This window comes from Macaca thibetana, chromosome 12, assembly GCF_024542745.1.
Source record: "Macaca thibetana thibetana isolate TM-01 chromosome 12, ASM2454274v1, whole genome shotgun sequence".
In the NCBI taxonomy this organism is placed as follows: Eukaryota; Metazoa; Chordata; class Mammalia; order Primates; family Cercopithecidae; genus Macaca; species Macaca thibetana.
Window position 1 is genome coordinate 63,685,466 of NC_065589.1, and position 26,678 is coordinate 63,712,143.

Below are 26,678 nucleotides of genomic sequence, written 5' to 3' on the forward strand. Positions count from 1 at the left end.
CTATGAGTTAGGTTCAGTGATTTGCTCGTAAAAGAAATTAAAGGAATTGCCAAAACCACATAGCTAAGTGACTGGCCGGGAGTCACACCCTGGCTCCAAGGCCGTGATTTTTGCCGCTGCACTAAACTTTATTTCAGGGAGGACAACTCTTTGGAACAGAATCCCATAGTAGAGAGATCTTTGGTGGGGGAAATCTTTTTTTTGGGGAAAGATAGCTAACTTACAGTCCTTATGAGAGAGAAAAGGGATGGTCACTCTATAAATACTTGGTTTTCCATGTGTCCTATGTTTGTTCCAATATGACATTTTAGTATTGAACAAGTTTAATAGTTGACCAAATAGAAAATTTGCAGAATGTTCTATTGTTTCGGTAGTTTTACTACAAAAAATACAATATATGTTGTTTTTTGTTTTTTAAATTTTTTTTTGAGACAGGGTCTTGCTCCATCACCCAGGCTGGAGTGCAGTAGCACAGTCATGGCTCACTGCAGCCCTGACCTCCTGGGCTCAAGGGATCCTCTCACCTCAGCCTCCTGAGTAGCTGGGACCACAGGTGCACACCACCATACCTGGCTTATTTTTTAAATTTTTTGTGGGGGGACTGGGTCATGCTATGTTGCCCAGGCTGTTGTCGAACTCCTAGGCTCATACAATCCTCTCGCCTTGGTCTTCCAAAGTGCTGAGATTACAGCATGAGCCAGCATGCCTGGGGCATTTTTTTTTTCTCCCCCGAAACAGTCTCGCTCTGTCACCCAGGCTGGAGTACAGTGGCACAATCTTGGCTTACTGCAACCTCTGCCTCTGCCTCCTGGGTTCAAGCGATTCTCCTGCCTCAGCCTCCCGAGTAGCTGGGGTTACAGGCATGCACCTCCACGCCTGGCTAATTTTTGTATTTTTAGTAGAGATGGGGTTTCACCACGTTGGCCAAGCTGGTCTTGATCACCTGAGCTCAGGTGATCCACCTGCCTCAGCCTCCCAAAGTGCTAGAATTACACGTGTGAGCCACCGCACCCAGCCCCTTTTTTTTTTTTTTTTTTATAATGAGACTTTGACTCTGATGAAAGCAACTCATACATCTCACTGGCTTTTTTCTGCCTTGTTAACACTATTATAATTTCCATTTTAAAGCAATATTCCATTTTTTAAGTTGACTTAAAACTTTTTTAACCTTTTTTAAAAACTATTTTTACATTTCGTCCCCTCCCCAATGTAGTGTATGGCACATACCAAATATTTACATTATACAAACAAAAAATTTAGTGCCAAAATTTCAATTCATGATGCAGGCATATTACTTCATTTGAACAAAAGTATTATTTTATGGATTTGTGGTATTGAACATAAAAACATTTGGGTGCTAAAAATTTTAGTATGCCAAGTATATGGAATTAGGTGTCCTGTAATACATCTGAACCTCTGTTCCAAATGCATTTACATCTTATATACCTGGAATATTACATTTAGTTTGAACTCAGTGGAAGGCATGTATGTTTTTAACCAAGGAGAGAGGAAGAACGCTTCTTTCTAGGAGGAAGACTGGGAGAGAATGAGATTTGGTAATGACCCAGAGAAATTCGGAGTTGAAGAAGAGGAGAGGAAACACCTACAGCAGGTGAAGAGGAGCTGGAATCTGGAAATTAAATCCTGGAATTTGTGAAGTTATTGTGGCTGTATCCACTTCCTCCTCTGGTGATGGAAGGAGACCTCACCCAGCTATGTGAGCTTAGTGGACACATGCATGCCTTGGAAAAGGAAAAGGAAACGGTTCAGGTTTCTGGAGCTCAACACAAGGCTTAGATGCAGAAAATACACAGGTAGAGAACTCATCTAAGGGAACTCTGGCAATAGATAATGAGGTCCTAGCCATGGGGGATACTCTAAAACTGGGGGTTCCAGGAATATCTTGACCCTCCTGGAATTCCACAGGTGTGTGATTTGCTTCTCTAGTGCAATGTTCCTTTTTCCTTTTGCTGCTCCTATTTTGGTGAAGAAGCAGTCAAAGTAAGGATTTATCTGTAAATTAATAAGAGCCAAAGATTTTAAAAATGTTTCATATATTAATATGAAAGTTAAGGAACTTTAAATCTGGACCTTCAGAAATGGAGGTTTGCAGTTGCTAAGGGTTCGGTAGAATTGCTAGAGGGGTGGAGAAGGGACAGAGTGAGAAGGATGATCTGGGGTAGTGGCTTATATTGTAGTTTTCGAAAAGGGTTTTTAAGTGGTGGGCTGTCATTACCATTTGCAGTAGACTTTTGAATTTTAAATATAGTATAGGACTTTTAATGTCCCACTAGGCTTCTTAATGTATATTTTTTTGTTTCTTAAGGTGGATTAGCAGTATTTTTATAGAAAACTTAAAATCTCAGAGGCTTTCTTTTCCTTTCTTCTTTTCTCCATTTCTTATTCAGTAAACTAGTTCTTGATTCATGTGGTAAAAATGACATTATACAGTGATACTTTAGCTTTCAAATTAATTTAGAGGAGTTAGTTACACTTTTGGATAAATCTGTATTTTGGTGAAAGCCCTTTTTAAAAATAATTTTCATGTTAGGTCTACTCAAAGAATTGTTGTTCTTTCCTCTACAACTGTCAATATTGTTGCAAAACCAGATTAGTAATCATGCACTGGCACATGCAGTAACACGAAAATTACTTAAGATTTCCATTGTTGATTTGCTTCACCAATTTATTATCCTAAAGTTGAATAATGTTTATTTCTGTATGATTTTATATATGGATATGTGGAGTGATAGAGCACTGAGTACCTGTATGTTTTAATTTTCTAAAATTGCTCTTACTTTGTAAAAACAGTTGAAAATATTTCTAATCTCAACTTAAGAATAGTTATAACTATAGTATTTCTTCTGGAAATACAAGGCCAAAGAGCCTGCATTCTAATTTTGTTCATTGCCATTTTGTGTCTATGTGATGTAGACTTATTAGAGATGATTTAATTACTTCTAGGCTATCGTAATGGGTTTTCACTGGTTGTTAAGAAATGCTCCTTGAAGAATTTAACTGAATTTTCCAAATAAACTGGTTGATTTATATTTATTGAGAGAAGAGTTCCAGTGTACCCACTCACATCATCAATTACAGTCTGTCATAAAGTGCAGTTTGCCCAGTCTTGATTAAAAGGCCTGCAATTCTGTTTTCTGCTGCTGAATACATCCTCTGCTGCCCTCTAATGGCAGCCCATTGGTGGCACCCACTGATGTCCATCTTAACCATCAAGAACTTGCTGTTCTTGGCATCCAGCAACTTATATAGCTGCAGGATCTTGGGTGGCTCTCCCAGTAAAAAGACATCTGATGGGAGCTCCTTTGAAGGAAAAGCATGCACATGTGAATCCTGTGATTTTCCCTCCAAGTGTTGGCATTCAGGTAGTTGTGACAATGTTAGGATTCTTAGAGTAAGTGTTTTACTTTTCCGTTTGTTCGTTTTATTGTTCATTTATCCATTAATTCATCAGATGTTTTGGAATACCAGAAATGTCTACCACCTAGACGTCTCTCAATCTGTTAGGTTCTTAGTATAGATTTGTTGAGTGAGTGAATGAATACAAAAGTAAATGACTTGGTCTCTGCCCTTGGGGAGACAAAATGCAAACTTAAAGCCTTGGTTGCCTTTATTTTCCTCTTTAAATCTCCACAATATTGGGAAAGATAGTTAAACTAGGAAGTGGATACAAATATCCATGGAAACCTAGTCTCCCTGTATTTCTAGTTTTCAGAGTTCATCATCTCTAACTGTAGAAGGACTTTGTTCTAAGAAGTACTTATTTTGTACCTAGAAATGATACTACTTTTTTTTGGTGCTTCTTGCTTTTGGTTGAAGGTAACACACAATCATGGTTGCATTTTCCTTTATATTTACCAGCCTCTAAGGCACTTAATTTGTCATAAACTCTGGCTTTCTGTGTCTTTTATATTTAATGAACTATGATTTAAAATAGGTGCTGCTTTAAATGACCATATAAATATGATAAGTGCAGTGGTGTGTATTTTTTTTTTTTTGTTACGAATGTTGTGAATTCTTTAATTCTTTCATTTCTTAGCCTGCTTTACAAGACAAGTTTTGTTTTTGTTTTTGTTTTTAAGGTATTTTCCTTTCTATTCTTCATTGTTTTGTATTAGGTAAATGTCTGTTATTGGCTTCATTCCTTGTTTGAGAGTATAATCCACTCAGATATATTTAGGTCAAATATCCCATTGTAGAAGAATGTGGACTAGTATGTTTATATAATTTTTTAAATTTATTTTTAATTATTTTTTAAATTATACTTTAAGTTCTAGGGTACATGTGCACGATGTGCAGGTTTATTACATAGGTGTACATGTGTCATATTGGTTTGCTGCACCCATCAACTCATCATTTACATTAGGTATTTCTCCTAATGCTATCCCTCCCCCAGCCCCCCAACCCCTCAACAGGCCCCAGTGTGAGATGTTCCCCGCCCTGTGTCCAAGTGTTCTCATTGTTCAGTTCCCACCTATTAGTGAGAACATGTGGTGTTTGGTTTTCTGTCCTTGTGATAGTTTGCTGAGAATGATGGTTTCCAGCTTCATCCATGTCCCATCAAAGGACATGAACTTATCCTTTTTTATGGCTGCATAGTATTCCATGGTGTATATGTGCCACAATTTCTTAATCCAGTCTATCATTGATGGACATTTGGGTAGGTTCCAAGTCTTTGCTGTTGTGAGTAGTGCCGCAGTAAACATATGTGTGCATGTGCATTTATGGTAGCATGATTTATAGTCCTTTTGGTATATAACTAGGATATAAGGGGATCACTGGGTCAAATGGTATTTCTAGTTCTAGATCCTTGAGGAATCGCCACACTGTCTTCCACAATGGTTGAACTAATTTACACTCCCACCCACAGTGTAAAAGCGCTCTTATTTCTCCACGTCCTCTCCAACATGTTGTTTCCTGATTTTTAATGATTGCCATTCTAACTGGTGTAAGATGGTATCTCATTGTGGTTTTGATTTGCATTTCTCTGATGGCCAGTGATGATGAGCATTTTTTCATGTGTCTGTTGGCTGCATAAATGTCTTCTTTTGAGAAGTGTCTGTTTTTATCCTTTGCCCACTTTTTGATGGGGTTGTTTTTTTCTTGTAAATTTGTGTAAGTTCTTTGTAGATTCTGGATATTTGCCCTTTGTCAGATGAGTAGATTACAAAAATTTTCTCCCATTCTGTGGTTACCTGTTCACTCTGATGGTAGTTTCTTTTGCCGTGCAGAAGCTCTTTAGTTTAATTAGATCCCATTTGTCAGTTTTGGCTTTTGTTGCCATTGCTTTTGGTGTTTTAGTCATGAAGTCCTTGTCCATGCCTATGTCCTGAATGGTATTGCCTCGGTTTTCTTCTAGGGTTTTTATGGTTTTAGGTCTAACATTTAAGTCTTTAATCCATCTTGAATTAATTTTTGTATAAGGTTTAAAGAAGTGTTCCAGTTTCAGCTTTCTACATATGGCTAGCCAGTTTTCCCAGCACCATTTATTAAATAGGGAATCCTTTCCCCATTTCTTGTTTTTGTCAAGTTTGTCAAAGATCAGATGGTTGTAGATGTGTGGTATTATTTCTGAGGCCTTGTTCTGTTGACTGGTCTGTATGTCTGTTTTGGTATCAGTACCATGCTGTTTTAGTTACTGTAGCCTTGTAGTATAGTTTGAAGACATATGTGATGCCTACAGCCTTGTTCTTTTTGTGTAGGATTGTCTTGGCAATGCAGGCTCTTTTTTGGTTCCATATGAACTTTAAAGTAGTCTTTTCCAATTCTGTGAAGCAAGTCGTTGGTAGCTTGATGGGGATGGCATTGAATCTATAAATTACCTTGAACAGTATGGCCATTTTCATGATATTGATTCTTCCTATCCATGAGCATGGAATGTTCTTCCATTTGTTTGTGTCCTATTTTATTTGAGCAGTGGTTTGTAGTTCTCGAAGAGATCCTTCACATCCCTTGTAAGTTGGATTCCTAGGTGTTTTATTGTCTTTGAAGCAATTGTGAGAATTGGGTGGGAATTCACTAATGATTTGGCTCTCTGTTTATTATTGGTGTATAGGAATGCTTGTGGTTTTTACACATTGATTTTTTTATCCTGAGACTTTGCAGAAGTTGCTTATCAGCTTGAGCAGATTTTGGGCTGAGACGATGGGATTTTCTAAATATACAATCATATCATCTGCAAACAGGGACAATTTGACTTCCTCTTTTCCTAATTGAATACCCTTTATTTCTTTCTCATGCCTGATTGCCCTGGCCAGAACTTCCAACACTGAGTTTAATAGGAGAAATGAGAGAGGGCATTCTTGTCTTGTGCTGATTTTCAAAGGGAGTGCTTCCAGTTTTTGCCCATTCAGTAGGATATTGGCTGTGTGTTTGTCATATATAGCTCTTATTATTTTGAGATACATTCCATCAATACCTAGTTTATTGAGAGTTTTTAGCATGAAGGGCTGTTGAATTTTATCGAAGGCCTTTTCTGCATCAGTTGATATAATCATGTGGTTTTTGTTGTTGGTACTGTTTATATGATGGATTACGTTTATTGATTTGCATATGATGAACCAGCCTTGCATCCCAGGAATGAAACCGACTTCATTGTGGTGGATTAGGTTTTTGATGTGCTGCTGGATTCAGTTTGCCAGTATTTTATTGAGGATTTTTGCATCAATATTCATCAGGGATATTGGTCTAAAATTCTCTTGCTTTGTTGTGTCTCTGCCAGTCTTTGGTATCAGGATGATGCTGGCCTCATAAAATTGAGTTAGGGAGGATTCCCTGTTTTTCTATTGATTGGACTGGTTTGAGAAGAAATGGTACCAGCTCCTCTTTGTACCTCTGGTAGAATTTGGCTGGTCCTGGACTTTTTTTTGGTTATTAATTATTACCTCAATTTCAGAGCCTGTTATTGGTCTATTCAGAGATTCAACTTCTTCCTGGTTCAATCTTGGGAGGGTGTATGTGTCCAGGAATTTAACCATTTATTCTAGATTTTCTAGTTTATTTGCATAGAGGTGTTTATAGTATTCTCTGATGATAGTTTGTATTTCTGTGAGATCAGTGGTGATATCCCCCTTATCATTTTTTATTGCATCTATTTGATTCTTCTCTCTTTTCTTTGTTAGTCTCGCTAGTGGTCTATCAGTTTTGTTGATCTTTTCAAAACCCCAGCTGCTGGATTCATTGATTTTTTTTGAAGGTTTTTTTGTGTCTCTATCTCCTTCAGTTCTGCTCTGATCTTAGTTATTTCTTTTCTTCTGCTAGATTTTGAATTTGTTTGTGGTTGCTTCTCTGGTTCTTTTAATTGTGATGTTAGGGTGTCGATATTAGGTCTTTCCTGCTTTCTCTTGTGGGCATTTAGTGCTATACATTGCCCTCTACACACTGCTTTAAGTGTGTCGAAGAGATTCTGGTACCTTGTGTCTTTGTTCTCATTGGTTTTAAAGAACACCTTTATTTCTACCTTCATTTCCTTATTTACCCAGTAGTCATTCAGGAGCATATTGTTCAATTTCCATATAGCTGTATGGTTTTGAGTGAGTTTCTTAATTCTGAATTCTAATTTGTTTGCACTTTGGTCTGAGAGACAGTTTGTTGTGATTTCTGTTCTTTTACATTTGCTCAGGAGTGCTTTATTTCCAATTATGTGGTCAATTTTAGAATAAGTGCGATATGGTGCTGAGAAGAATGTATATTCTGTTGATTTGGGGTGGAGAGTTCTGTAGATGTCTATTAGGCCTGCTTGGTGCAGAGCTGAGTTCAAGTCCTGGATATCCTTGTTAACCTTCTGACTCGTTGATCTGTCTAGTATTGACAGTGGGGTGTTAAATTCTCCCATTATTATTGTGTAGGATTCTAAGTCTTGTTGTAGGTCTCTAAGGAGACTTACTTTATGCATCTGGGTGCTCCTGTATTGGGTGCATATATATTTAGGATAGTTAGCTCTTCTTGTTGAAGAAGAGCTTTACCATTTCTTTACCATTATGTAATGGCCTTCTTTGTCTCTTTTGATCTTTGTTGGTTTAAAGTCTATTTTATCAGAGACTAGGATCGCAACCCCTGCTTTTTTTTGCTTTCCATTTGCTTGGTAGATCTTCCTCCATCCAATTATTTTGGGCCTATGTGTGCCTCTACACTTGAGATGGGTCTCCTGAATATAGCACACTGTTGGGTCTTGACTCTTTATCCAGTTGGCAAGTCTGTGTCTTTTAATTGGGGCATTTAGCCCATTTACATTTAAGGTTAATATTGTTATGTGTGAATTTGATCCTGTCATTATGATGTTAGCTGGTTATTTTGCCTGTTAATTGATGCAGTTTCTTTGTAGCATCGACGGTCTTTACACTTTGGTGTGTTTTTGCAGTGGCTGGTACCAGTTGTTCCTTTCCATGTTTAGTGCTTCCTTCAGGAGCTCTTGTAAGACAGGCCTGGTGGTGACAAAATCTCTCAGCATTTGCTTGTCGGTAAAGGATTTTATTCCTCCTTCACTTTGGAAGCTTAATTTGGCTGGATATGAAATTCTGGGTTGAAAATTCTTTTCTTTAAGAATGCTGAATATTGTCCCCCACTCTCTTCTGGCTGTAGGGTTCTGCCGAGAGATCTCACCCTTTGTGGGTAACCCAACCTTTCTTTCTGGTTGCCCTTAACATTTTTTCCTTCATTTCAACCTTGGTGAGTCTAACAATTATATGTCTTGGGGTTGTTCTTGTCGAGGAGTATCTTTGTGGTGTTCTCTGTATTTCCTGAATTTGAATGTTGGCCTACCTTGCTAGGTTGGGGAAGTTCTCTTGGATAATATCCTGAAGAGTGTTTTCCAGCTTGGTTCCATATTCCCCCTCACTTTCAGGTACACCAATCAAACGTAGGTTTGGTCTTTTCACATAGTCCCATATTTCTTGGAGTCTTTGTTCATTTGTTTTTACTCTTTTTTCTCTGACCTTGTCTTCTCGCTTTAATTTCATTAATTTGATCTTCAGTCACTGATACCCTTTCTTCCACTTGATTGAATCGGCTATTGAAGCTTGTGTGTGCACCTCTGAAGTTCTCGTGCTGTGTTTTTCAGCTCCATCAGGTCATGTAAGGTCTTCTCTATACTGTTTATTTTGCAATTTGTCTAACATTTTTTCAAGAATTTTAGCTTCCTTGCAATGGGTTAGAACATGCTCCTTTAGCTCAGAGAAGTTTGTTATTACCGACCTTCTAAAGCCTACTTCTGTCAGCTTGTCAAAGTCATTCTCCATCCAGCTTTGTTCAATTGCTGGCTAGGAGCCGCAGTCATTTGTAGGAGAAGAGGTAGTCTGGTTTTTAGAATTTTCAGCTTTTCTGCTCTGGTTTCTCCCCATCTTTGTGGTTTTGTCTACCTTTGGTCTTTGATATTGGTGACCTACAGATGGGGTCACCAATCTGTAGATGTCCTTTTTGTTGGTGTAGATGTCCTTTTTGTTGATGTTGATGGTATTCCTTTCTGTTTGTTAGTTTTCCTTCTAACACTCACGTCCCTCAGCTGCAGGTCTGTTGACGTTTGTTGGAGGTCCACTCCACACCCTGTTTGCCTGGGTATCACCAGCAGAGGCTGCAGAACAGCAAATATTGCAGAACAGCAAATATTGCTGCCTGATCCTTCCTCTGGAAGCTTCCTCCCAGAGGAGCGTGCTACTGTATGAGGTGTCTTTTGGCTGCTACTGGGAGGTGTCTCCCAGTTAGGCTACACGGGGGTCAGGGACTCACTTGAGGAGGCAATCTGTCCATTCCCAGAGCTCAAATGCCATGTTAGGAGAACCACTGTTCCCTTCAGAGCTATCAGACAAGGATGTTTAAGTCTGCAGAAGTTGTCTGCTGCCTTTTGTTCAGCTATGCCCTGCCCACAGAGGTGGAGTCTATAGAGGTAGTAGGCCTTGTTGAACTGCGGTGGGCTCCACCCAGTTTAAGCTTCCCAGCCACTTTGTTTACCTACTTAAGTCTCAGCAATGGTGGACGCCCCTCCACCAACCAGGCTGCCGCCTTGCAGTTTGATCTCAGATCACTGCACTAGCAGTGAGCAAGGCTCCATGGGCGTGGGACTCACTGAGCAAGGCAAAGGAGAGAATTTCCTTGTCTGCTGGTTGCTAAGACCTTGGGAAAAGCGCAGTATTTGGGCGGAAGTGTCCTGTTTTACCAGGTACAGTCTGTCATGGCTTCCCTTGGCTAGGAAAGGGAAATCCCCAGACCCGTTGCGCTTTCTGGGTAAGGCAATGCCCCTCCCTGCTTTGACTTGCCCTCTGTGTGCTGCACCCACTGTCCAACCAGTCCCAATGAGATGAACCAGGTACCTCAGTTGGAAATGCAGAAATCACCCATTTTCTGCATCAGTCACACTGGGGACTGCAGACTGTAGCTGTTCCTATTCTGCCATCTTGGAACAGAAGATATTGTAAAATTATTTCAATAGTTTTGGGGGAACAAGTGGTGTTTGGTTATATGAATAAGTTCTTTAGTGGTTATTTCTGAGACTTTGGTACATCCATCACTTGATCAATGTGCACTGAAACCAGTATATAGTTTTTTTTATCCCTCATCCCCCTCCCACCCTTCCCCTGAGTCCCCAGAGTCCGTTATATCATTCTTATACCTTCATGTCCTCCTGTCATAGCTCACACTTATAAGTGAGAACATAGGATGTTTGGTTTTCCATTCCTGAGTTACATCACTTGGAATAATGGTGTCCATCTGCATCCAGGTTGCTGTAAATGCCATTATGTCATTCCTTTTTATGGCTGAAGAGTAGTATTCCATGGTGTGTGTGTGTGTGTGACTGACATTTCTTGCAAATTATCCCAGCACCATTTGTTTAGTGGGGTAGTAGGGTGTCCTTTCTCCATTTTATGTTTTTGTTTGCTTTGTCATAGTTCAGTTGGCTGTAAGTATTTGGCATATTTTTGGGTTCTCTATTTTGTTCCATTGGTCTGTGTGCCTGTTTTTATACTAGTGCTCTGCTGTTTTGGTAACTGTAGTCTTGTAGTCGGGTAATGTGATGCCCCCATATTTGTTCTTTTTGCTTAGTCTTACTTTAGCTATGCAGGCTCTTTTTTCTGTTGTTCCGTATAAATTTTAGGATTTTTTTTTCTAGTTCTGTGAAGAATGATGATGGTATTTTGATGGGAATTGCATTGAATTTATAGATTGCTTTTGGCAGTATGATCATTTTCACAATATTGATCCTATCCATCCATGAGCATGGGATGTGTTTCCATTTGTTTGTGTTATCTGTGATTTCTTTTAGCAGTGTTTTGTAGTTTTCCTTGTAGAGATCTTTCACTTCCTTGGTTAGGTATATTCCTTTTTTTTCTTTTTTTCTTTTCTTTTTCTTTTTCAACTATTATGAAAGGGGCTGAGTTCTTGATTTGATTCTCAGCTTGGTCGCTGTTGGTGTATAACAGTGCTACTGATTTTTGTATCCTGAAACTTCACTGAATTCATTGATCAGATCTAGGAACTTTTTGGGAGTCTTTATTGTTTTGTTGGTATACAATCATATCATCAACAGTGACAAGTTTGTCTTCCTCTTTACCAATTTAGATGCCCTTTATTTCTTTCTCTTGTCTGATTGCTCTGGCTAGAACTTCCAGTATTATGTTGAACAGAAACTGGACATCCGTATCTTGTTCCAATTCTCAGGGGGAATGCTTTCAAGTTTTCCCCATTCAGTCTAGTGTTGGCTGTGGGTTTATCATAGAAGGCTTTTATTACCTTAAGATATGTCCGTTCTGTGCTGATGTTGCTGAGGGTTGTAATCATAAAGTGATGCTGGATTTTGTCAAATGCTTTTTCAGTATCTATTGAGATGATTATATTATTTTTTTTTTAATTGTTTTGTTTATGTGGTTATCACATATATTGACTGGTGTATGTTAAACCAACACTGCATCCTTGGTATGAAACCCACTTATTGGGTTCAGTTATTTCATGTTTTGTTGAGGATTTTTGCATCTATGTTCATCGGAGATACTGGTCTGTAGTTTTCTTTTTTTGTTATGTCCTTTTCTGGTTTTAGTATTAGGGGAATATTGGCTTCATAGAATGATTTAGGGAGGATTCTCTGTTTATCTTGGAATAGTTTCAGTAGTATTGATACCAATTCTTCTTTGAATGTTTGATAGAATTCAGTTGTGAATCCATCTAGTCCTGAACTTCTTTCGTTGGAAATGTTTAAATTACTGTTTCAATCTTACTACTTGTTATTGGTCTTTTTAGAGTTTTTCTTTCTTCCTGGTTTAATCTAGGAGGGTTTTCGATTTCCACGAATTTACCTGTCTCCTCTGGGTTTTCTAGTTTGTTTGCATAAAGGTGTTCATGGTAGCCTTGAATGATCTCGATCTCGGTTATAGTATCTCCCATTTCTTTTCTTTTTTTTTTTTTTTTTTTTCCTGAGATGGAGTCTCACTCTGTTGCCCAGGCTGGAGTGCAGTGACGCGATCTCGGCTCACTGCAAGCTCCACCTCCCGGGTTCACGCCTCAGCCTGCCGAGCAGCTGGAACTACAGGCGCCCGCCACCATGCCTGGCTAATTTTTTTTGTATTTTTAGTAGAGACGGGGTTTCACCGTGTTAGCCAGGTTGGTCTCGATCTCCTGACCTCATGATCCGCCTGCATCTGCCTCCCAGAGTGCTGGGATTACAGGCGTGAGCCACTGCGCCTGGCCAGTATCTCCCATTTCATTTCTAATTGAGCTTATTTGGATCTTCTCTCTACTTTTCTTGATTAATTTCATTAATGGTCTATTGATTTTGTTTATCTCTTCAAAGAACCAGCTTTTTGTTTCATTCATCTTTTTTGTTGTTTCAATTTCATTTAGTTCTGCTCTGATCTTTATTTTTTTTCTTCTGCTGGGTTCAGTTTTGGTTTGTTCTTGTTTCTCTAGTTCTTTGAGGTGTGAACTTAGATTGTTAATTTGTGCACTTTCCAACTTTTTGATGTAATAGGCATTTAATACTATGAACTTTCCTCTTAGCACCATTGTTACTGTATCCCGGAGGTGTTGATGGGATGTGTCACTATTATTGTTCAGTTCAAAGAAATTTTTTCTATCTTGATTTTATTGTTGCCCAAAAGATCATTCAGGAGCAGATTGTTTTAAGGTATTTGTGTAGTTTTGAGCATTCCTTTTCAAATTAATTTCCAATTTTATTCTACTGTAGTATAAGAGAGAGTACTTGATATAACTTCAGTTTGCTTAAATTTATTGAGACTTGTTTTTTGGCTTATCATATGATCTATCTTGGAGAATGTTCCACATGCTGATGAAAAGAATGTATATTCTGCAATTATTGGGTAGAATGTTCTGTAAATATCTGTTAAGTCCATTTGTTCTAGGGTGTAGTTTAAGTCCATTGTTTCTTTGTTGCCTTTCCATTTTGATGACCTGTCTTGTGCTGTCAGGAGAGTATTGTATTTCCCCAGCATTAGTGTGTTGCCATCTATCTCATTTCTTACGTCTAGTAGTAATTGTTTTATAAATTTGGGAGCTCCACCGTTAGGTGCATATATATTTAGGATTGTGATATTTTCCTGTTGAACTAGTCCTTTATCATTATATAATGCTCCTCTTTGCCTTTTTAAAGTGCTGATGCTTTAAAGTTTGTTTTGTGTGATAGAAGAATAGCTCCGCCTGCTCACTTTTGGTGTTCATTTGCATGGACTGTCTTTTTCAACCTGTTTACCTTAAGTTTATGTGAGTCCCTATGTGTCAGTTGAATCTCTTGAAGACAGCAGATACTTGGTTGGTGAATTCTTATTCATTCTCCATTCTGTATCTTTTAAGTGGACCATTTAGGCCATTTATATTCAATGTTAGTGTTGAGATGTGAGGTATTGTTCTATTCATCATGCTATTTGTTGACTGAATACCTTGGTTTGTTTTCATTGTGTTATTGTTTTACAGGTCCTGTGAGATGTATGCTTTAAGGAGATTCTATTTTGGCGTATTTTGAGGATTTGTTTCAAGATTTAGAGCTCCTTTTAGCAGTTCTTGTAGTGCTTGCTTGGTAGTGGCAAATTCTCTCAACATTTGTTTGTCTAAAAAATACCTTATCTCTCCATTTATGACACTTACTTTTGCTGGGTACAGAACTATTGGCTGATAATTATTTTAATTAAGGAGGCTAAAGATAGGACCCCAATTCCTTCTGGCTTGCAGGATTTCTGCTGAGAAATCTGCTGTTAATCTGATAGATTTTCCTTTATAAGTTCACATAAGTGATGCTTTTTTTTCACAGCTTTAAGATTCTTTCCTTCATCTTGACTTTAGATATCCCGAAAACTATGTTCCTAGGTGATTATCTTTTTGCAATGAATTTCCTGGGTGTTCTTTGAACTTCTTGTAAGTGGATGTCTAGGTCTCTAGCAAGACCAGGAAGGTTTTTCTCTATTATTCCCTCAAATAAGTTTTCCAAGCTTTTAGATTTCTCTTCTTCAGGAATAACAATTATTTTTATGTTTGGTTGTTTTAATATAATCCCAAATTCCTTTGAGGCTTGTTCATTTTTAAAAATTCTTTTTTGTCTTTTTTGGATTTCATTAATTTGAAAGCCTTGTCTTTGAGCTCTGAAGTCCTTTCTTCTACTTGTTCAATTCTATTGTTGGAACTTTCCAGTGTATTTTGCATTTCTCTAAGTGTGTCTTTTATTTCTGGATGTTTTGATTGTCTTTTCTTTATGATACCTATTTCTCTGGAGACTTTTTCATTAATATCCTGTATTTTTAAAAATTTCTTTATTTTCACCTTTCTCTGATGCCTCCTTGAATAGCTTAATAATCAACCTTCTGAATTCTTTATCTGGCAATTCAGAGATTTCTTGTTGGTTTGGATCTGTTGCTAGAGAGGAGCTAGTGTGATCTTTTGGGGGTGTTATAGAACCTTGTTTTGTAATGTTACCAGAATTACTTTTCTGGTTCATTCTCATTTTGTTAGATGGTTTCAGTGGAAAGATCTGGAACTCAGGGGCTACTGTTCAGATTCTTTTGTCCCACAGGGTGATCCCTTGATATGGTGCTAGGGATGGGGCTTCCTGAGAGCCGGACTACAGTGATTGTTATTGCCCTTCTAAATCTAGCCACCCAGTGGGGTTACCAGGCTCCAGGCTGGTGCTGGGGAGTGTCTGCAAAGAGTCCTGTGATGTCATCTCTCTTTAGGTCTCCCCTCTGTGGTTACCAGCACCTGCTGTGGTGGAGGTGGCAGGGTTATAAAGTGGACTCTGTGGGAATCCTTGATTTTAGTTTTGTTTGGTGCTGGTTTTCTTGAATGCTGATTATGCTGGTAGTGAAGTTGTCATGTGGACAGAATCAGGACCTCAGTTTAGCCAGGGTGTTGCAGGTGGTGGAATTAGCTGTTGTTTTCTCCTTCTTTGGAGCAGGGTTGTTCTGTTGAGTTACTGTAGTGGCTTGATTGGTTGGCACTTTCAAGAGAGTACCAACTGCAGTGGTAGAAAGTGGATATAATCTTGCCCCACATTGGCCAGGATGAGTACTTTGGTTTCTCCGATTTGGTTGTGGCCATAGAGCGCACAAGAGCTTTATCTTTTGTCTTTGGCTACCAGGGCAGATAGATGTAAACCATCGGCAGGGTTAGAGCAGTCTGAGCTCTGACTGCCTTTGGACGGGGGTTTCTGTGGCCACTATGGGGGTTGGTGGGTGGTTCTCAGGCCAATGGAGTTAGGTTCGAGGGGGATTATGGCTGCCTCTGCTGTATCATATAGATCACCAGGGAAGTGGAGAAAAGCCAGCTGTGACAGGCCTCACCTAGCTCCCATACAGTCAGCAAGGCCAGTCTCACTCTCACCTTACCCCCACCAACCACACTGAGTTTGTATCCAGACAGCCAGAGAGCAGGGCTGAGGTCTTGCCCTCAGGTACAAGCCTTCACATTGAGAAAACAAGCAGGGCTCTTAGGTCTCTCACCTTCCTGCCTGCCCGCCTGCATGGTCAGCTGCGGCTTCTGTGCTTGTATCTGCACTTCCTGTTTGCCCCCTACTCCCTGGATTCTGCTCAGGAAAGTTTGTGCTCAGTTGAAGTTATTACAGAGTTCAGCTAGTAGCATCCTTCACCCTGTGGCCCATCCCCAATTTCACCAGCTGCCTTACTTCCCCTAAGGGACCTCTGTGAGATGAGGTCAGGAATGGCTTCCTTGGGCTTGTGCTGCGGTGCTGGGGACCAGGAGTGCCTACAGGGCTCTTCCAGCTGCTGCTTCTGCTTTTATGTTTCACACAACTCCCTAAATCCATTTCAACTCTAGGTAAATTAAATTCTTCTCCCATGATCTGGATTTTTGGGTTCCCCAGTGGGGATGTGTGTTCAGAGGCTGACTTTTCTCCCCTCTCACACTTTGTTGATTCACAGTTTTTCAGCTGTTTTGTGGTGTTGCAGCAGCAAGCCACTTTTATCAAAGGATCTGTGAATTCTTCAGTTTTCCTGTTATGTTCCTATGGTCGTTCTTGGAACAAAAGTTAGCAATGTGAGTCTCCAGATGCTGTACTGTCTGTCCAAGTGGGAGCTGCATGTTAGTCCTGTCTCCTATTCGCCATTTTCCACCTTTATGTTATTTAACATTTTATTGTGGAGATGGAGGTGGTGTTGGTTGTATTTTGCAAGATTTTCCCTTTGTGTATTTTGTACATTATCTATTTAAATTTTTCTATCAGATATTAAAATAACCAGAAAGAGGAAGGTTTTTTTTTTTTAATAACTGTGCTAAACACTTGAAAAACTGGAACAAATAACTTTTGAAAAATTAAATTTGACCTAGTGATACAGTAATAATGATTTTTTGTTACCTATCTCTTTTGTGACAACAGTGAAAGAGATTGATGGAAAGGAGACTGTAGAAAGGAGGAAGATACAGAGTAAATACAGTTGTTTTCATCTCTTGACTGCTTTACTTTTTATCTATCAGGTTATTTGATCTTGGCTTATACACCCACAAAACTGTATTTCTCCTTAGTATTATTTTAAGCTACCTTTGTATCACTTTCAAGATATTCTTAAAATAAAACAATTTTAAAAAGCTGTTTAATTTTTTTAAAACCCAGTATTTTGCCTTGCTGAAGTGTTTGTGTAAAGGAAAGTTTGGATAAAGCACCTGTCTCTCAGGAGATAGTGATGAAAGGGAAGATTGCTTCTGGATGTCATAGTTTGCCAAAGAAAATCTAGACCAAGAAACTAAAACCATTGTCCTTTTCCTTTTTAGAGATGTGGAGAATGCAGTTGTGAAAAGTTAAATTTTAGCATATGATGGCATAAAATCAATAATTTGACTTGGAAAGCTTCAATAATATTAATAGATTTTACTCTATGGGTCAGCTGCATCTATCATTTTGTACGCCGTGTCTTAGGGATGCCAGCTGTTCCTATTTCTTGGATGCTGTTTAATTAGGTTTGACTATGGCAAGGGTTAAAATCTCAATGTATTGTTGGGCATTTTTATTGAAATTAAATGGCAACAGAGTTTAAAAAAAAAAAAAAGCCTAAAGTGATTGGAGACCGTCTTCTAAACTCTCAATTTTAGTTTTGCTGCTTCTACCAACTTTCTCCACTGATTAAAAGAGGAGCCTATTTTAGCCAACTTAAGCAGAAAAGGGATTTATTTTGTATAATTTACAGAACTGATGAGAAGGATGGAGAAATAAGTTCAAAAAAAATAGGAAGGAATTAAAGGCAGCTGAGAATTTGTCTCTGCTCATATACCATAAAGAAAATCTGGTTAGAAAGCCAGTTCTGTTTCTTTGACTGTTGTCTCTGTATCTGCATTTCTCCCTCAAGGTTGAATTTTTTCTTTTTCTGGGGGAGCATCCTATGGACAGCTGAGATCAGTAGTTCTCTTGTTTCTAGCTTTCAGGAGTGCCTGAGGTCAAAACTGTTTTTTATAATTCTTATGTTTTATTTGCCCTGTTTACTGTGTTGACATTTGTGCTGATGGTGTAAAAGCGTTAGTGAGAAAGAGTGCTGGTGCCTTAGCATGAATCAAGGCAGTGGCATGTCTGTATGCATGTCAACCTAAAAGGAAGAAGCTGAGGCAAAATTAATATAAGTGAAGAGTTTTTTTTGGCTAAGCTCAAGGACTGCAGCCTGGGAGCATAGATTCAAATTGTCCTGAACATGCACTTTGATTAGTACCAGTTACAAGTAGATTTTTAAAGGCAAAAAAAGTTGCTTGTCAGGAATTCATTGGTTCACATAAATAACATTGGTTAATGATTGGCTCTACGTTGTTAAGCTATAAGATATGGATTATCGCAAAAAAGTCATCAGAAATTCTCATTGGTTCACAGAAAGAACACTGATTAGTAATTGGCTCTACATTGTTAAGCTATAGGGTATGGATTATAATGTCCAGTGGGGTATTATTAGATTTATTTATAGCTACTTGTGGTAATAGTAAGCAATTTCAGAAGATGAACACACAGCGCAAGACATGAAGAAGGGCGTGATTGTGGTCTCATTTTAGTGTCTCTCTTGGTCTGATAATTAAAAGGACTTGCATTCCTCAGATAAAAGTTCTTACTTTTTTTTTTACCTGCACACACACACACACACACACACACACACACACACACACGTGTATAACTTTTCATTGACAATATTTCTCATATCAAATGTGAGAGTTTTTTCTTCACACCAATCAATTCTCCATCTCTCCAGATACCACCTGGGTGTCCTACAACCCAATTCAGTTCTGGCAGTAAGTGCCTGGAGTTACCAGATCCAGAGTTTAAGGGCTCAGTCCCACAAGACTGTCCTCACTTTATTTATTTGTTTCTTTTTATTTTTTATAGATAAGAATCTTGCTATGTTGCCCAGGCTGCACTCAAACTCTAGGGCCCAGGCAATCCTCCCACCACAACCTCCTTAGTAGCTAGGACTACAGGCTCAGGCTGTCTTCACTTTAGGCGCCATAGCTGTGCTGTCCTCATTTTAGATGCCAGGCACAAGTATTGGGTCCCCAGATTACCCACTCTTCTGTCTGACTTGGCTACAAATCAAGGTTCTCATCACCCACAACCCCTTCAGGTTTGATAATTCACTAAGATACCTCACAGACTTCAGTAAGACAATTTACTTATGATTACTGGGTTGTTATAAAGGATACAACTCAAGAACAGCCTATAGAAGAGATGTTTAGTGCAAGGTATCAGGGGAGGAGGCATGGGGACTTTCCATGGCCTGTCTGGGTGTGCTACCCTCTCAGCACCTTGATGTGTTCACCCACCTGGAAGCTCTCTGAACTGTTCCCATCCCCTTTTAAAAAAAATAGAGTGGGGTTCTTGCCATGTTGCCCACGTTGGTCTTGAACTCCTGGATGTCATGGGTGCTACTGCCTGGGGCCAGCTTTGCAGTTTTTAAAGGGATTTACCAAGACAGTTGTAGGTAAAGAAATGCAGATTTATTAGCGAAAATGTGAAAATATGCTGCAGGGTTGCATTGGGCAGCACAGCAGAGAAAGGGTTGTCTGCCAAGAGGTGGGGGCTGGAGGGAAATTGTATAGAGTCATGCTACAAGGCGGCTATCTGCGGAACAAGGTAGCTGTGCTTGCAGGTTGTTTGTGATTAACCATCTGTCCGAACAGTAGTTCATTGTTTCCCATCTGGGATCACCCCTTTCTCGTTGTTGCTTACTTATCAGGACTCCACATCTGCCCCACCCCCTCTGACAGAACAGCAGTGACAAATCTTTGGCAATGGGGTGGAGGTCTCATCTTCCAACTACTTCCTGGCATGCCTAGAGCATGGAGTAGACCCTACCTATGGTTGTTGGTTTGTCAGGAGACCCTGTGGGTCATTGTCCCAGACTGTGGGTCTTAGGATATTGGATTTTTCTGGAGGAAGGTATTCATCAGAGAGGGGGAGTATGTCAAGATGAAACTGGTGACTAGCTGAATCCAGGGGAGATTTGTAACGGTAGCAGGCATCTCTGGGGAGAGACTGATCCCATACACAGTATCATTTGAAAGTGAAACTGTTGAATTCTAGAAGATAAAATTTTGTTTTTTAAAGCCATTGTCCAAAAAGGGATACACAAACCTTTTGCTTTGTGATTGTTTTTCCTTATTGGAAACCCATTTAGGTAACCTGAAAATTAAACGCAATGAAAAAGTGTTTGCATTTAATTAGACACAGAAAGTGTGTGTTCAGCGGGGGAATACATGACTCTTAGGAACAGCATAAGTTGGTTTTTTTGATTACATGGAAAATTTAGACATACCAAGAAAAGCCCGGGGTCCAGAATTAAGTTATTCCTCTTTCTTAAACAACCAGTCATTCTATTTCAGGACAAGAATTTACGAGATTTTTTTTCTCATATAAAGTATTTTTTGTTTGTTTGTTTGTTTGTTTTTAAATAACCTTCCTTTCCCAAAATACCTTTTTACCCTTATAACCTTCTTCATGTCTCTCTTATTCCCTGGTTCCTTTTACCTTGTTTTATATATAACCTTTAAGTAACCTTTGAATTAGACAAAAATTATTTTCCTTTTGTTGGGAAGTTAAGATTTGTATTTCATGTTGCTGTGTGATTTATGTGGAAGAGCAAATGAGGAGGTAGTTTACATGCTGTAAAAGTTATCCCTTCTTAAGAGATTTTTCAATTAGATTTCTTGCTAGGGCTTGTTTGAATAAATGTGGGCTATATTTTAAACACCTGAGGTAGGACTGTCTAACTTGAAGTTTCTATTTAATCCGTTTTTACACTGCTGTAAAGAAATACCTGAGACTGGGTAATTTGTAAACAAAGGAGGTTTAATTGACTCACAGTTCTGCATGGCTGGGGAGACCTCAGGAAACTTACAGTCATGGTAGAAGAGGAAGCAGACACCTTCTTCACAGGGTAGCAGGAGAGAGAAGTAAGGAGGGCAGGAAAAATTGCCATTTATGAAAACATTAGATCTCGTGAGAACTCACTATGAGAACAGCATGGTGGAAACTCCCCCATGATCTAATCACTTCCCTCACTCTACATGTGGAGATTACAGTTCTCTTCCTCAAAACATGGGGATTACAATTGGAGATGAGATTTGGGTGGGGACACAGAGCCAAACCATATCCAGTGGCCTGTCCTTCTGCATCAACAACACTTACTTGGAGAAGTGTCCTCAGTACAATCTGGAATGGGCTGGAGGCTTCTAAAGCAGTTAAGCCTGTCTCTTGTCCTTGCATTTTTCTTTCTCTTTAGCTCTGTTCCCCTTAATCTGTTCTCAATTATTGAAGAAATTGAAACTATGTCCAGCAATGTTGGGAAAGTAGTTTGTGGTCTCTAATCTAGCTTTTGGACTTCATGTCTAATGTGTAGGGATACCTGGCTGATAAACAGCTATGACATTGAGGCCTTCTGGGCTCTGGGGGTTCATACTAGTATATTTTCTCATAGCCTCAGCCAGCTTGGAATACAATAGGGCTAGATTTTCATTTGACCCCTCTCTTATTTCCCTTAGTTTGGCATAATTTACAGGTTTTATATGGCCTTTTTAATGCCCTGAATCAGGCAAGTGATCATGTGATTATGACATTTCCTGCTGTGGTCTCCCTCTTGATAACCCCACCTAGGATCAGCGTCAGGCACTGCAGTTCTCCCAGGGCCAGACTCCTGGGGATTTGGGGTATGCACTTCATCTGCCCACCTGTGAGCCAGAGACCATATGTGGGATTTTTCCTCATGGGTGCAACAAGTGGTAAAAATAATATACATGTCCTACCAAGCAAGGTAGATAAAGCAGTAGTCTTTTAAATTCCTTCATGAAATGAGGAGGGCCCCTACTGAAAGAGCCAAAGCTTAGTTTTTATTTGGGAAAGATCAGACTTTAGGAAGGGAGCATGGACTCTCATGGTTCCTAGATCCCCATTTGCCACGTCCTGGAGCAGCAGAACTTTTTCTGAGGCCAAAATAAGATCTCATAGGTGACCTCTGACCTAGTATGAGAAGGGGAGAAGAATCCCTGATAAGGAGGAGGAAATCAACATCAAAGGTTGGGATGTTGAGGGGAAGGTGAGAGAGAGGGAGCAGATGGAGTAGGTGTAATTGAACATGAAGGTAGTTTGTTACGGGAAGAAGGTGTGGCCTCAACCCATCGAGCTAGCTGGGAAGAACGGGAGAGAGTAAAAGAAAGGCCATCCAAAATGTCAAAAGAGTCAGTGGGGCCAGAGAATATAGTCAGCACATTCAGCAGGTTTGGTGGAGATTTGGATCCCGAGAGAGTGAGTTACGAAAGCCTGGACATAGGAACTTCAGATCACTTAGAAGAGTTGCAACAGAAAAGGGCAAGCTGTAAAATAGTATTGGGGCAAGGGTCCCACCTTGTGGCCAGGAGGATTCCTGATCTGAAAGTTTGTAATGTGGCCATGTTGTATTGCCCAAGAAAATTAAACTTTCTTTTTGAGAGTGTGAGGGTCAGATTTATCCAGTATTTTAGGATGCTACCCAGAGATGAGTCTGAAGGAATAGATGGGGTTTGTCCCGTGGTGGGACTGGAAAACAAGCTATTTGGGGCTAATAAAATAATAGTACCTACCTCATAGAAATGTTGTGAAGACTAAGATAATAAAAAGAAATCGTTTAGAACAGTGCATAGTTTATAATAAACACTTAGTCAATGTTAATTATAGTAATTATTATCACCCCTTTATCAAACTTTCAAATCAGATCTTCAACAAGCTGGTCACAAGACAGGAGATCTAAGACGTGAATCTAGGCTGTCTGGGTTCTTGTATAACTGGATAACAACTCATCAGATCAAGGTATTGATCTGAAAACATGGAGTGCTACTAGTTTTAGATTAAAGATGTATATTGTGAGCTTTTTTCCTCCTACTTCCTATTACTCTGTTTGCTGGGCTAATGTAAAACAAACTTGAATAAACAAATTGCAAATATTCAAGGGAACTTGAATATATCATCTAGATGGACAGCTTGTTTTCTTTGAAGACAGATGCAAATGGTCGTGTTTTTTAAATTGTATACACAAAAGCTGTAAAATTATATACTAGTTTAAATTAGTCTTGTTTAATTAGCCATTATCTGACCAATGTTACAACTCCATCTTTTTTTTCCTTAACATCTATTTTTTGTTTGTTTTTTAAAGACTGTTTTTTTTTTTTTTTTTTTTTTTCTCCAGAGCAGTGCTGTTTCTTGAGTTTTCAGCTCTAGCTGGTAGCATAACCTTAGGTGGGATAGGTTCATAGCAGGTGTTTGCTGAGTAAGTAATATACAAAGAGTCATATTTTCTGCTGTGCTAGAAACTGTCTTCAAGAGAGTATGCTTTCATTAAATACAATAAAATTTCACAGTGCACTCCAAGGAACTGCTCTGTGTTGTGATGGTGGGTGGGTGTGAGATGGGACAGGGGAGGACGGGATAAAATGTGATTGAGAATACTCTCTCAGACATGAAACTAAGTATAAGAAGATAATAGAATTGATTTTGTTTGTTTGTTTTTGTTGTTGTTTTGTTTGAAAGGTCCTATTCTCCTTAAAATCAAAATTTGATAGTATACTGGGCTGGCTAAGCCTGAATGCCTGCCATGGCAAAACCTCCATTTAAGGGAAACTATCTTGCCCTTAGCCCTTGCTATAAGGGTAGTCCCTTTTTGTATTTAGCTATAACCCCTGGCTATGGCTGAGTAGACCCTGGAAAACTGAATCAAAGAATAGTGAATTGTGGCCTGGTACAAAAAGATGAACTGGCCTAACCACAATTTTCCCTGGAAAATTAAAAACTGTAAAATGTAGAGAGATGGAGGCAGTTAACAATGGGGGCAAAAATTGAAACAATGTATTAGAAAATGTAGTGAGATAAACAGGATAAGATGTGGTACCCTGTATTATAGGGGAGCAAAAATATGAGAAATCAGAAAAAGTCATTTAATAGTGAAATGGAAAGAATCAGATATTTGGCATTAAGCTGTGTAATTAATAAGGAACACAAAGGAAGATTGACTGCCTGTTTCATTGATTCATTTGTTTATTCAACAAATCATTTTTTTAGTTACTACTGTGTACCAGGCAGTGTTTTAGCCCAAGAGTATTGCTCTGAGAAAGAAGCCAGTGATTTTCAACCACTTGTGATTTTGCCTACCAGAGGATATTTGGCATGTCTAGAGACATTTTGGTTGTCAAAACTGGGAAAGGGAGGTGGTTTTGGTTTTTAGTGAGTAGAAGCCAGGGATGCTGCAAACTATTCTACAATGCACAGGATAACTCCCTACAAAAAAGCGAATCATCTTGCTCAAAATGTCAGTAGTTCTCAGGTTTAGAAACTCTGGGATAAACTATCATTAGGATATATTTCATGGAATAATTGTTATCTTGTAGTTGACATTTGACTTTCTGTGTTTTCAGAATTAAGGAAGTTCACTGGAGTAAAATGGAGGCCTCAGTAATATTACCCATTCTGAAGAAAAAACTGGCCTTCCTTTCAGGTATGTTTTCTTCTTAAAATTTGAAGTGTTTGATATACAAACTGTTTAATAGTTTTTTTGTTTGATGATTATGACAAATGCATTTTATGTTTTTTTGAAAGTTTTGTTTAAAAGATATTTCTGAGACATCTTTAAATCAGAGTGAAGAGCTAGGAGAGCTAACTCTGTGCTGGTTCTTGGCAGGCCAATTTATTTTTCTAATTTCAACTTTTATTTTAGATTCTGGGGGTACATGTGCCTGTCTGTTGCATGGGTATATTACATGATACTAAGGTTTGGGGTACAGTTGATTCCCCTCACCCAGGTAGTGACCATAATACCCAGTAGGTAGTTTTTCAGCCCTTTTCCCCTTCTCTCCCTCCCCCGCAGTAGTCTCCAGTGTCTGTTGCTCCCATCTTTAGGTCCATGTGTGCCCAGTGTTTCACTCCTTCTTACAAATGAGAACATGCAGTATTTGGTTTTCTGTTTCTGTGTCAATATTCACTTAGGATGATGGCCTCTGGCTGCATCCATGTTGCAGCAAAGGGCATGATTTCCCTGTTTTTTTTTTTTTTTTACGGCTGCATAGTACTCTATGATGTATATGTACCATGTTTTCTTTATCCATTACACTGTTGATGGGCACCTAAGTTGATTCCGTAGCTCTGCTATTATAAATAGTTCTGAAAGGAACATATGAATGCATGTGTCTTTTTGATAGAGCAATTTATTTTCCGTTGGATATATACACAGTAACGGGATTGCTGGATTGAATGATAGCAATCCCATTACTGGGTATATACCCAAAGGAAAATACATTGTTTTATAGATTTCTCTGTTTTAAGTTCTCTGAGAAGTCTCCAGACTGCTTTCTCCAGTTACTGAACTAATTTACATGACCACCAACAGTGTATATGCATTTCCTTTTGTCTGCAGCCTCACCAGCATCTATTATTTTTTTGACTTTTTAATAATAGACATTCTGACTAGTATGAGATATTTCATTGTCAATTTGATTGCATTCCTGTGATTATTTGTGATGTGCATGCTTGTTGGCCACTTGTATGTCTTCTTTTGAGAAATGTCTGTTCATGTCCTTTGCCCACTTTTTAATGGGGTTATTTGTTTTTTCCTTGTTGAATTGATTAAGTTCATTATGGATTCTTGGTATTAGGCCTTTGTTGGAGGCATAGTTTGTGAATATTTTCTCCCATTTTGTAGGTTGTCTGTTTACTCTATTGATAGTTTCTTTTGCTGTGCAGAAGCTCTTTACGTCCTGCTTTTCAATTTTTGTGTTGCAGTTACTTTTGAGGACTTAGTCATAATTTTTTTTCCAAGGCCGGTATCCAGAATTGTAATTCCTAGGTTTTCTTCTAGGATTTTTATAGTTTTAGGTCTTCAGTTTAAGTCTTTAATTCATTTTGAGTTAATTTTTGTATATGGTGAAAGGTATGGTTCAGTTTCATTCTTCTGCACATGGCTAGCAAGTTATCCCAGTACTATTTATTAAAACGACAGTTCTTTCCCCATTGCATGTTTTGTTGAAGATCAGAAGGCTGTAGGTGTGTGAATTTATCTCTGGATTCTCTGTTCTGTTCCATTGGTCCATGTGTCTGTTTCTATACCAGTACCATGCTGTTTTGTTTACTGCAGCCTTGTAGTGTAGCTTGAAGACAGGTAATGTAATACCTCTGGCTTTTTTCTTTTTGCTTAGAATTGCTGTGGCTAGTTGGGCTCTTTTTTGTTTCCATGTGAACTTTAGTTTTTTTCTATTCTGTGAAAATTGACATTGGTAGTTTGATACGAATAGCATTGAATTTGTAGATTGCTTTGGGCTGTATGGCCATTTTAACATTTTAAATATGATGATGGAATGTTTTTCCATTACTTTATGTCTTCTGTTCTTTCATCAGTGTTTTATAGCTCTCCTTGTAGATATATTTCACCTCCTTGCTTAGGTGTAGTTTTAAGTATTTTTTGTGGATGTTATAAGTGGGAATATGTTCTTTATTTGGCTCTAAGTTTGAGTGTCATTGGTGTTTGGAAATGCAACTTATTTTTGTATATTGATTTTTTTACCCTGAAATTTTACTAATGTAATTTATCAGTTCTAGAAGCCTTTTGGTGGAGGCTGTAGAGTTGTCTAGGTATAGAAACATAAAGTCAGCAAAGAGCAATAATTTGACTCCTTTTCTATTTCTGTGCCTTTTCTTTTTCTTGCCTGATGATTCTTGCTAGGACTTTTAGTACTATGTT

General features: G+C 38.7%; 1 protein-coding gene across 3 annotated transcripts in view; it reads left to right on the forward strand.

The window, feature by feature from the left end:
* Nucleotides 1–26,678, forward strand: part of SESTD1 (SEC14 and spectrin domain containing 1) — a 154,210-nt gene that overhangs the window by 42,257 nt on the left and 85,275 nt on the right. For 2 of the 3 annotated variants that reach the window (XM_050750546.1, XM_050750548.1), the window contains exon 2: nt 24,364–24,443. In XM_050750546.1, the coding sequence (XP_050606503.1) occupies nt 24,389–24,443 (55 nt within the window). In that variant the 5' untranslated portion in view covers nt 24,364–24,388. Of the gene's footprint in view, nt 1–20,410; nt 22,766–24,363; nt 24,444–26,678 lie in introns of those variants that run through there. The other variant, XM_050750547.1, reaches the window with a different exon arrangement.